General features: G+C 31.5%; 1 protein-coding gene across 1 annotated transcript in view; it reads left to right on the top strand.

Annotated features, from left to right (window-relative positions):
- The window catches only part of LOC109619435 (crossover junction endonuclease EME1), a 48,704-nt gene that overhangs the window by 13,418 nt on the left and 22,268 nt on the right, over positions 1–13,018 (top strand). The window contains exons 3-4 of the mRNA XM_066067187.1: positions 482–659; positions 1,476–1,532. Of these exons, the coding sequence (XP_065923259.1) occupies positions 482–659; positions 1,476–1,532 (235 nt within the window). The remainder of the gene's footprint in view (positions 1–481; positions 660–1,475; positions 1,533–13,018) is intronic.

Here is a 13,018-nt window from a genome sequence, read left to right as displayed (position 1 = left end):
TGATTAATTGATTTTCTAGCAGTGTGAAATTTAAATCATTGCAAATGGTACTTTACTAGAAATTGTGAAATTGTAACACCGTGGAATAAAATGACTTACAGTAAATAAACAGAGAAATAATGTTTACATATTACAAAAAATGTTAGGAAAAACCCTCTTTAGTTTTTGTTTGGTTTTATGTTTAACTTATTTTCTCAACATGCTTTATGTTCCATGCAAAAGATTCATCCACTTCAACTCGATTTTCAATAATTTTTGCTATAATAAGAGTGCTTAATGGTCATAGCTATTTTTAAGACTTTATTAATCTTCATAAAAGTTCCTTGTATTGAAGATATCAGAAAATATTCAAATTTGAAATCTTAGACTTTTCTTTGCTAAATTATAAATTCTATCCAAAAATTTAAAACTTCAGCCTCTTTTTGTCTTCCTTTAAAAACCTGAATTGTTTAAAACATGAGACTCTTTCTTGTGATTGTAGGAAAGATCGATTACAGATAGCTTTCTTTGATGATGGTGTATCTACAGTGAAAGTTGACAAGAATGGACAAGGTCTTCTGAAGGTTTGGAAGCAACAGCTGCTGCAGTTTAAGAACATCAGTCCTGATATTGCTGATGCTATTGTACAGGCCTACCCTTCCCCTTACTTACTGATGGAGGTACACATAGCTCTCTATTTAATGAATTTTTTATAGACTTTTTAGAGAAATGTTCATGTTAGGTCCATATGTTTACTTGAGTGAGTGCAGCAGAATATTGCTAGTACATTTGGTCCTAATAGGTATACAATGCAAATGATGTATACAAGCATAATTCAACCATATCATGTTATATAATTTAATTCTAGTTGTACATTATTAAATATAGTAAAGAGAATGTTGCCTACATCATAATAAGAATAATGTCAATAAAGATATCAATCCGCCTGATGTGACGTTTGAATTTTGTACAATTTGATGTCATTTTAAAGGTCAAACGAATGTTTTATCTTCATTTAACGTCAAAAGAATTCAACTATAACAATAAATTCAATATTTATTAGCTTTATACAATATAAAATGGTTTGGAACAATTTATACTTTTTTATAAACTGCAAATTAAAAAGCACGAACTGTTACAGACCACTTGATATCGTTTAAAAACTACTTATACCCTTATAATTTTCCCCCTTTTAGACTTGCAAGCTTTTTTGCCCCGTCTGGAATTTGCCCAGATGCAGTTGTGTTAACAGAGATATTATTTGCAACATAGAATTCGCCCAGTTTTAAATTCGCCCTCTGCAACGAGGGTGAAAGGGGCGAAAATAAAACGGGGGCGAATATTTTCCTATATACAGTAATTGCGGTTTATAAAAAAGTGTAAACTGTTCCAAACCATTTTATATTGTATAAAACTACTTAAGGTAACATTTGCGGTTACAGGGAGATAATTCACACAATTCTTTTTGAAAAACCCCCATAATTTTTGTGTTTTAGGCATACAGAATATGCAATGATTCAAAGGAACAAGAAAAATTGCTAGAAAATATTGTGGTAAGTTAATAACACCATTCAGAAAACAGAACAAAATTCAAAATAATCCTATAAACTGTTATTCCATATTTGCTGTTGACAGGTAAGAAGGTGAGCTGGTGTTTTGGAGACATCACGCAGAGTGGGGAAGGAGATGTCAAGGAGAATTTACACTTTTGTGACCAGTTCCAATCCTAACGAAGTTATCAAATGACCTCTAATATTTACATTTACATGTGTCAATCCTGGAGCAATACTCTCTGTTTTTAGGTCACCTGAGTCACTCAGGTGACCTATTGCAATTGGTCTTTGTCCGTCGTCGTGCGTTAACAATTTTACATTTTTAACTTCTTCTTGAAAACTACCAGGCCAATCGTTACCATTTTTGGTGTGAAGCATCTCTATGGTAAGAAGAATCTAAATTGTGAAATTCATGGCTCTACCACCCCTGGGGTACCACGGGCGGGGCCAAATATACAAAAAAGCCAAATTTTCAAAAATCTTCTTCTCTACTTCCACACATGTGAGGAAAAAACTGAATGCATGGTTATGATGTCCATGAGGTTCTCTACCAAAATTGTGAAATTCATGGCCTCTGGTTCAGGGGTACAGGCTCTAGGGTGGGGCCAATATGACCATATAATAAAAATGTATTAAATCTTAGAAAATCTTCTTCTCTACTCCCATTTATATTTGTTAAAAACTAAATGCATGATTATGATGTCCATGAGGCCCTCTACCAAAATTGTGAAATTCATGACCCCTGGGTCAGGGGTTCAGGCTCTAGGGTTGGGCCAATATGGCCATGTAGTTAAAATGTATTAAATCTTAGAAAATCTTCTTCTCTACTCCCACATATATTTGTTAAAAACTAAATGCATGATTATGATGTCCATGAGGCCCTCTACCAAAATTGTGAAATTCATGACCCCTGGGTCAGGGGTTCGGGCTCTATGGTGGGGCCAATATGGCCATATAGTTAAAATGTATTAAATCTTAGAAAATCTTCTCTACTCCCATATATATTTGTTAAAAACTAAATGCATGTTTATGATGTCCATGAAGCCCTCTACCAAAATTGTAAAATTCTTGACCCCTTTGTTAGGGTTTCAGGCTCTAGGGTGGGGCCAATATGGCCATATTGTAAAAATGTTTTAAATCTTAAAAAATCGTCTTCTCTACTCCCACACATGTGGGCAAAAAATTGAATAAATGGTTATGATGTCCACTAACTCCTCTACCTAAATTGTGAAATTCATGGCCTCTGGGTCAGGGGTTCAGGACATGAGGTTTGGGGGGGGGGGGGGGCAATATGGCAATATAGTGTTAATGCATATACATGTAATGTTTAAAAAATTTCTTCTCTATTCTCACACATCTGTATTAAAAACTGACTTATAATTATGTTTACCAGGAAGTCCTCTACAGAAATTTTAATCTAAGACTCTAGGGCAGGGCCAAAATGAATGTATAGGTGTTAATTCATATAATGTTAAAAAATTATCTTCTTTACTCCCACACACCTGAACGGAACACTGAATTCATGATTTTATAGACCAGATCTTTAAGTTTTTTCTCAAAATTATAGGTTTCAAAGTTCTTTTTGAAAGATTTCAGGCAGGGAGGTGGTCGTCATTACAAATTTCTAATTTTTCTACTCCAGAATGAAACCTAATTAATTAAATGCTTATATGAAACTCCTCGACAAGTTTGTGTATGGGTTATATGCTACTCAGGTGACCGTTAAGGCCAATTGGCCTCTTGTTATATTAAGATGATCGGAAAAATATTTTTTATTGTAAAATAGACTTTAAGTCTTGTAAAATAACTTCATTAAAAGAATTCATGTATGCAATAAATTGATAGATTCTTTGTGATTTTATATTTTTGTTATTCACCAATATTTATTATATTTATCTTATAATTGCAACAAAATCTATTCAAAGACAATCAATTGTAGCTGTTGTAAATATCATAACAGTTAAACATAATTACAGTTAGCCACTTATATAACGGATTCAAGCATAGAGCGAAATAATTTTCATGTCAATGTTATGAACTTATCAAATATATCAAAATACATTTATAACAGCTTACATGTGTCTGGCACTTGGACATAATCATGGTTTACCGTAGTTGCAATGTTAACGATCTCCGATCCTCAGCAATGTTCGATAACTCTAAATTACCGGGATTTCTTTTATTCGTACCATAAATCTGACTTTTATACAGACAATTTGAATAAGTGTTCTAGTGTTAGTTTTATAGTCAGTCACACAATTACATGCTTAGAGTAGTGGATTTACGGAGAACTACTAGTCAATTAATTGTTGGTAAAGAATTTGAGCCACCGATGCACCGGTACTTTTTTTGGCAAACTCAGCTTGCTTATTTATTCCATTATATCCATTTTAGCCAAATTTGCAATAACTTTGTAAAATGCATGGATACCATCTAAATATTTCATTGATAAAGTTTGAAAAAAAAATATTTTTTTCTTAAAAAAAAAAATACTTTGAAGCTGAGGATCGGAGAACCTTTTAAGGTCAGACGACACGTTCCTCGAGAATCTTTTTTGTATCTCCTCGTAATAAAGAGTTCCAATAAAAAATATTAATTTTATAATTACTTTAAAAATGATCAAAATTAACTTGATTTTGGTTATATGTGTACATGGTCGAGTGGTTAAAACCGTGGCCGCTCACTGCCAGAAGCGTATAGGTTCTAGAGGTCGTGAGTTCAAAGCCCCGCCCCGGCGGAGATATACTTCTAATTTAGTGAATTTCTCTGCTGTAGATGTATTTATTTTTATATCAGCAATTCAAGTGTATTTTCAAGAAGATTATATAGGAAATTGCATACTCTAGTATTTTGCAGAAATGCCTGGTAAGGTACCCTAATATTTTGCAAGAAAGCTTGTCAAAGTAGTAGTAAACCATTAACAAATTCCTGGAAAAAGTTATCTAAAATTGAGGAACGTGTCGTCAGACCTTAACATAAACAGTAAATGTCATGACTCGGTCCGTTTCCTATTTACAGGGACCGCTTGGCTTATTGTCATTCAAAATTTATAATACCAATATTATGCTTTGCGGTGACAACATGCTGAATGGCGAAATATTTTATTTTGCTTTCTCTCTTAAACCTCAAATTTATTCTAGAACAGAAGAAATGGAAATCTTCAAAGTTTTTATTGACGTAAGGGTTGCATATTGCTGAGAGGTGACCAAAAAAAATCGTGAAATAACGTCACCCGTTGTCAACTCATTGAATATTAAGTATGTTGAGAATTCTTATTATTATCACGACGTCTTCTTTTGTAATAATTTATCGCTTTTTTTTTTTTTTTTTTTTTTTTAATACCATTTATTGATTCCTTATAAACAAGTACATAATAACATATCAGAAAATAGCATATGGTGAAAACAGAGTTACAATATATATCAGGTTTTAATAAACTAAAATTGTACACTGTATATGTATATGAGATAGTCAGAAAAAAAGGGGAAAAAAATCAATATATGTTGAAAAAACGTATACGATATATATCAAGATTTTATGGGGAAAAAAATGTTACATGTACACCGTACGTACATTTAAACATGTATGTGTTAATCAAAAAAAAGTGAGAGAAAATAAATCCTTGCATTGATAATTTACATGTGATTTTTTTTTTATTTTGGCCCACACATAACAAAGGGTTTCCCTACCATCAGTCAAAGTCTGTGTCCATGTTAGAAACCCTTGTATACAACAGAGGGACTGTCTCCCTCGGAGGGTGGGCGTATATAAATATATATATACATACATAATAGATATAAGCATAAGTACATATTCATAGCATAAATGAATATTCATAGTAAAAATGCAAAATTTTGAAAAAGTTTCTTTTCTTTCATTTGATGTAAAAAAGATAGAACAGAACAATAAGATAAAGTATTCTCTTTAATATACATTCTTAACGATTGGCTTGTTTCTTCTAAGTTTTCGACTCTACAGAACATTTTATATTTGTAAATTCTGAATGCAATAAATGAGAGGAAGATATTATAAAGCTTTGTTGTTTCGTTATCATCAACAAAAAAGCCAACAATGACATTTTTCCAAACAATATTAAAATTTAAGCATTGGCTTGCCATATGCCAAACATGTTTTACATTTACACAATCAAAAATTAGATGCTGTGCATTTTCTATCTCGGTTCTACATATTTTGCATTTGTTATTTACCCCTTTATTCCACTTACTGATTAACAGATTATTACTTAGTAAATTGTTTAGAAGTTTATAATTAAATTCCGCAATACTTTTATCTTTGACATTTTTAATTTTGTTGAAATATATTGATTTCCAAATTTCCTTATCTTGGATCTGGAAATCCCTACCAAGCTTTCCTTGTGAAATTGGATTTTGAAATTTGAGCTTTACAAGCTTCGAATAAAAACATTTAGTTTTGTATTCTTCGTCATTCTGTTGCATTTTGATATAGGGGATTTAGAAAAATCATACATGAATTCAAATTTCTTAAACACTTCTTGTATTATTTTATACTCGCAGATCCAATTGCTTTTTTTGTTTAACCTATCAAATATATCTCTTGTACTTTTTAATTTACCATTTTCTTCAAAGATATCTTTAACATACAGTATTCCGCTTTTAATCCATTCATCAAAACATATCGTTTTACCTTTAAAAGTAAATGAAGTATTCGACCAAATTGGTTGTAATAAAAACGATTCGGTATTTATTGATCTGTCATTATTTTGCTTAAAATCTTTACATAGATTAAAACAGGTAAAAACTTGCTTATAAAATTCTGGAAAGTTTTTTAGTATACCATAATTTTCAGTCGATATTTCTGTTGTGCTCATTAAATAGTTTATATTGATATTCAGCGGTTTACAGAGACTATCTATATATTTTTTTACAACATGATTAGTTGTAATTAGGCGGGCAATCCACGTTGCCTTTATAGCCTTTAATTTAGAGTCTATGTCGGTAATGCCTATACCGCCATCCATAATATCACCTATCATCGTATTTCGTTTGATTCTGTCTGTTTTATTCCATATGAAATTGTATATTACTCTATTTATATCATTCACATAATTTCTTCCGGGAAGTTCTAAAATACTAGAAACATATATAAGTTTAGGTAAGGCAAGAGAATTAACTACAGTAACTTTACCGAATAATGTTAATTTTCTCTTTTTCCATGATTCAAACAAAATTTCAATATCGTGGTAAATCTTCATCCAGTTTTTATTATAACACTCGATTTTGTCGTGTCCTACAAAAATACCTAAGCATTTTACAGCTTGTTTAGCTACTTTAATACCTTCTAGATTTTCGAACTGGTCTTTTAAATTTCCTAACAATATGCATTCAGTTTTTGATAGGTTTATCTTTGATCCAGCTAATTTGCAAAATTTATCTATGGTGCCAATAGCATGTTTCATGGATTCTATATCTCCTAAAGTAACCGTCATATCGTCCGCGTGCTGTACATTTTTTATTTCATCTTGTAAATTTTTCGAGGTAAATCCATGTATTAAATTATTTTCTTTAATTTTACTTGATAAAATTTCCGCAACAAATAAATATAATATAGCAGAAATCGGACACCCTTGTCTTATACCTCTATTCATTACGCATGTTTTTGAAATCCATCCATTATTTTTTAAACGGAAAACGGGGTTTTTATAAAGGATTTTTATCCATTTTATAAAATCTGGTCCAAAATTAAATTTTTTCAAAGTTTTAAAAAGAAAATTCCATTCAACTGAGTCGAAAGCTTTTTCAAAGTCTAGGAATAGTAATATACCGTTTTGATTATTATTTTCACAATATTCGAAAATATCAAGAATAAGCCTTGCGTTGTTTCCAATATATCTTCCTTTTATATATGCTGTTTGTTCATTTCCTATATATTTATCAATAACCTTTTGCAGACGGCGAGCAAATATAAAGGCAATTATTTTGTAATCAGTATTAGTGAGACTAATTGGTCTATAGTTTGTAAGCTGTGACCGTTCTCCTTTTTTGTGAATTAAAGATAATACAGCAAGTCGTTGTGAAAATGTCATTTCGTCTAAACTGAATATTTCTTTAAGCATATTATGAAAGAGTATTGATATTTTATCCCAGAAACATTGATAGAATTCAACTGGTAATCCGTCTAACCCTGGTGATTTATTATGTTTCATGTTCATTACAGAATCTCTACACTCTTCTAAGTTTGGAAATTGATCACATGTATTTTTTACATTTTCAGATAAACACATGATATTACTATTTTGTAAGTAGTTTTCAATATCAGAACTACTTATATTTTTACTGCGATAGAGTTCTTCATAAAAGCTACACATTTCACCTCATATGTCATCATCCGTAGAAAGAGTGTCATTATTTTTATTTTTTAGTTCATAAATAGTATTCTGTGTTTGGTGCTTTTTTTCCAAGCCTAAAAAGAATTTCGTGTTTTTCTCCCCTTCATTTATCCATTTTGCGCGAGACCTAATTTGAGCGCCTTTTGCTCTTCTATCGTATAGATCGCTTAGTTGTCTTTCAAGAGTTCGCTTTTTATTCATATTAATTTCTAAATAAGGTAACGATTCTATCTCGATTATTTCCTTTTCTATGTTTTTAATCTGATCTTTGTAACTCTTTTGACTTTTTATTGAATAATGAATAGAAAATCGTTTAACCTCCTGTTTCAGCTGTTCCCATTTTTGCATACAAGTAACGCTTAATTTACTAATATTTTGAATAATGTCATATATTTTTTCCTTATAATCAGATTTTTCAAGTAAAGATGTATTAAGTTTCCAATAACCCGTTCCTCTTTCATTTTCGTGTAATTTAACGTTAAATCGTATAGCCTTATGATCTGACATTCTCGTTCCGTTAGAATGTGTACCGGGGATTTTACGAACTGAGATATTTTTAGCTTTTAAATATGAATATTTGCTTAGAAAAATGAAATCAATTCTACTTTTTGGTGTGTCAGTAGCATCGCACCATGTAAAACCGTCTGTATCATTCAGCTTATCCTTCCATATATCAACAACATGTAATTGAGCTAAATTATAATAATAATAATAATAATTTATCGCTTGATTCTTTGTCAATTTAATTGCCGAAGTACTATTTGAATTATTTTTGCACGGGTTCTGTTGCATTATTCTCTTGACTATATGTACTGTAGAATAAATCAAAAATATGAACAGCGCAATTTACAGGGGTTAATGAAAAGGTGTGGTCGAAAGGGACACAAGCACAAATAGTCTTAATTAATATATACAGTGTATAATTTGTTCTTATAAGTGCTTACTTTCTCCAAAAATAACAAATTTTGTTGTCGTTGTTTGCAATTTGATTAGAATTCTCGAAGAGTTTTCAAAAATAGCTTTCGCTAAAAAGCTTCAATCGTGAGAATGTTTCTCTATGATGATATGCATCAGAATGTCTTAGGTGTCTGACACATAATGAGTGTTAAAAAAGATATTTGTACACTTCCACTGTGTAGTTCCATCGTCCTACACACAGGTTGTTCTCAAAATTTACGCAAAGACTTAAAGGATAGTCTACCCCTTGTTGTGGTGTAAGAAGTAGTGACAGGAACTGACCGTCCTGATCTAGAAGATGAACAGTGTTTGTGGAAATATTACAAACTATTATGTGGCCGAGGATATCTGTACATACTCCATAGGGATAAAACTTTGCTTTAAGTCCTTTATAGGAGAACCTGTGTTGTCCAGAGTTATTTACTACCACTAAAGCTTGCTTGTTATAGTCTGATGTACAGATATCACCATTGATGTTTTCTGTGATGTAGTGTGGATTTCTATACAGTTCCCGTCCTTTGTTGTCTCTCTGTATGTTCTGTAATTCTTCTCCATTCTTGTTGTACCTGGTGACTTTAGCCTCTCTACCCTTAATCATTCCCACCAGTATGTCCCCGTTGATGTGGGAGGAGTGTATGCTGAAAGGTTCCCACTCACCTGTTCTAATGAAGTTAGTCATTTCATATTCCAATGTTATTATTCTGATCACTTTGTACTTTCTGTCTGCAAAGATCAGATTCCCGTCCTGCGTAACTGTGTGATGACCCTCAAATCTACCACTACTTTTTATATTTTTAAGAAAATTTCCTCGTACATCCATGTGGACAATGTTCCCACTCCCATCACTGACCCAAAATCTGCCACAATTATCCAACGATATATGATATGCATGGTCTTCAACTTGTAATCTGTACTTTCTGACCCTAACAAGAGAAGAATGCAGTGGCATTGTTAGTTTTAGAGAATGTTTCTCTTTGTCTTTTTGGTTCTGCTTAAAACGTGTAGAGACAGTCTCCATAGCTTTTCCTTTTTTATCATCAGTAAAATGAATACTTCCAAGTAGCTTGGCAACATCATCTTTGCAAAATTGACCTTCAGTAAATATTGGTGGAACTGGATTTGTTATATCTGGAATGGATTGGATTACCCAATTCTCAAAACTGGTTAATAATAAAACTTTGAAATTCTTGACAGAGAGATGGTCACGAAACTTCCTGTAATTTTTTTCTAGGTATACAATATAGTCTTCAAATGATTTTTCCTGTGATTTTAGAATTTTAAAAAGTGTTTTTTCTATCGCATCGGCGTATTCCAATTTGTCTGATGTCATCTTTTCAACAATCTCCTTTAAGGACCCAGCTTCAGCTTTTATGGATTGTCTGATGCCATCCATAAGCATCCGTATTTCTGCGTCATTGTCCTTTCTCTTTATTAAATGGTGATAAGTTTGAAGATGATTTCTTTGGATTTTCGAGATTGCATAATGACAAAATTCAATTTTTTCTGCATATGTTTCCCCCGGGTCATGAAATGTATGACCTCGATGCTCTTTCATGGTTGAACACTTTGAACAAAGAGGAATGTTGCATTCATTACAAAGGATATCTGCGTATCGAGTCGGATGGAGCTTACATTTTTCCACAGGGATCTGATGGTCATATCCGATGGTGTCTGGACTGTTCTGATTTCTACATTCTTCACACAATCGTTGATGACAAGGATTGCAGTAAAAAGGACAAATTTCGTCACAGTTAAGAGCGCCACACTTCAAACAGTGTTGAGCAGCGACTGATATAGAGGTCGCCATCTGAAAAAATGCCTTAATTTATTATAGCAGATTATATACGCATATTATTATATACGATATATAATAATATGCATTTTTGAATGCACGAAACCAATAATAGGTCTATTTTATAACTGGCTCCTTGTTTTTCAATTCGCACAGGATGGATGAGCATTTGAGACAAAACTCTAACGTACTTAAAGGTCATAATTCTCCACACTACAATCTAGGAAAATAGTGTTAAAATTGCGTCTTGCAAACGACACGGGCTGTGATAAGTTAAGTCCATAGCATAACTACTATTTCCACACCAAGGTATAAACTTGTTATTTGCAAGTTATAACGTTAGATGCCCATTCTTAACAGATTTTATTTCATTATAATCATAGTTTTATTATTAAGAACGTCGACTTTGTGAATAGCATTTTTTAAAAGTGTAAATATACCGAAAAGTAACTTTTGGACAATGCTGAATTCAACGATGATTAATATTGTGATAATTGAAAATATATCCGCAAATATATAGAACCATTTTAACAAGAGCTTGGACTTTGGGTAGTTGTGTCAAACAGCATTGTGACGTAGGCCTGTATATATATATATATATATATATATATATATATATATATATATATATATATATATATATATATATATATATATCACTGTTGGCCATTCAGCCATGGCTCCTTGAAATCAACAAGATTTGTCTGGCTTTGGGGATAACACTACAGTACGCAATCGGTGTATAATTCGTTTGAAACCAGCGTCATTTTAAATATGTTTTGACGCAAGAAATGGATAGTTACATCCTACTAAAGGTCCAAAGCCTTGTTAAAATGGTTTTAGTTCTTGTAACATATATAAAGTAAATGTTAGAGAAAGATGGGCCCCTATGATGTGTTTCAAATAATTCAAATTTACTAATAGTTTGCACTTGCGTATCAACGGAATTACAGTTACCCTCACTGTTTTATTTACACATTGGAGTAAATGAAGTCCAAAATTAGCAGATATTTAGACATATACATGGGATTAGTATTAAAAACATTATTTAATCGTAAAACAAAGAGGGAATAAATTTCAGAAGTTGAAAAAAAAAACGTGGAGAAAATTTTTAGTTTATCATAACTGGCTTTTCATTAGATCTTTCAGTCAAACACTTTTGAAAATAAAGGTACGACAAAAATACATTCACAAGCTAGGAGTTCAAACAAAATTAGTTAAGTATGCAACAATTCCTACATACATTGTAATTGCTTTTTAAATTTCAAATGATATATATAACTTAAAACACTTACTTCCATTTTTTTGCAGAACTCCAGATATAACATCGATATGACACAAGTGTTGTCAGACTTTGAAATGACGAAAAATGAGACTTGACAAGATGTGTTATCTACTTCCCCAATTATTAATCTTTGATCTCTTAGACCCAATTAACATGAGCTCATTTTATCTTTTGTTTTGTCGTTCATATTCACAAGCAAACTGAGTGTAAATTAGTAAAAAAAAAAAAAAAAAAAAAAGTTCCGAAAAAAAACTTTACGGTCCATTTTTTGAAATACATGTATCAACATGACGATCAAAATATTATAAATTACGTCACATTTATCATTTATTATGAAAGTCATAAAGAAGCTGAATTTGAAAGACGGGCGTCACTGCATTGAGCTCTTATTAAAAATTATTTTTTTTGATAATGATAATGATAATTCCCGGTTGATATATGACTCCAAAGTTAAGATCTGTTATTTCAAAATCCACAATATTTAACAACACACCTAGTGTAAATTAATGCATTTTTCAATGGCTTTAGTAGTGTGTTTTCGACTTTGGTAAGACGGGGAAAAGAGCAGATGAAATTGGATCCGCTTTGCACTTCCTCGTTTATAGAATTTGCAAGTATGTTAAATCCATATACTAGTAATTAATCTTCCCTCTCCGTCTAAACTCATAATTAAAACTCTATCATTAAAATATTTTTCATGAAAACCTCTACAAAGTTGTTTTCTGTATTAGCTTCATATACATGAATATATAATTCTATTACTTGTTTAGCTGAATATACAAATATAAATAAATAATCTTACAAGTTTTATAGACAAGACTTTTGGTTAGACATTGCTGGCTTTCAATTTTAAAGAAGAGGAGATCTAAGTTATTAAAAAAAATACACATAATTGTTAAGTTTATAATTTGGTTAAATTGACCATTTATAACAATTTCTTAACCTGAATTAATAGCCCAAGAGTAGAAAAAATATATATACTTTACATTTGTTTTCACGTTATTGTGGTATTTACAGTGTTATATCATATAAATATCTAAGTTCTACAATGCTGTTTATCTCCGTAAATTAAGGTTCTTGACAGA

The sequence above is a fragment of the Magallana gigas genome, chromosome 7 (genome assembly GCF_963853765.1).
Source record: "Magallana gigas chromosome 7, xbMagGiga1.1, whole genome shotgun sequence".
Lineage (NCBI taxonomy): Eukaryota > Metazoa > Mollusca > Bivalvia > Ostreida > Ostreidae > Magallana > Magallana gigas.
Note: the sequence above shows the minus strand (reverse complement) of the source record. Positions and strands in the feature narration are given on the sequence as shown.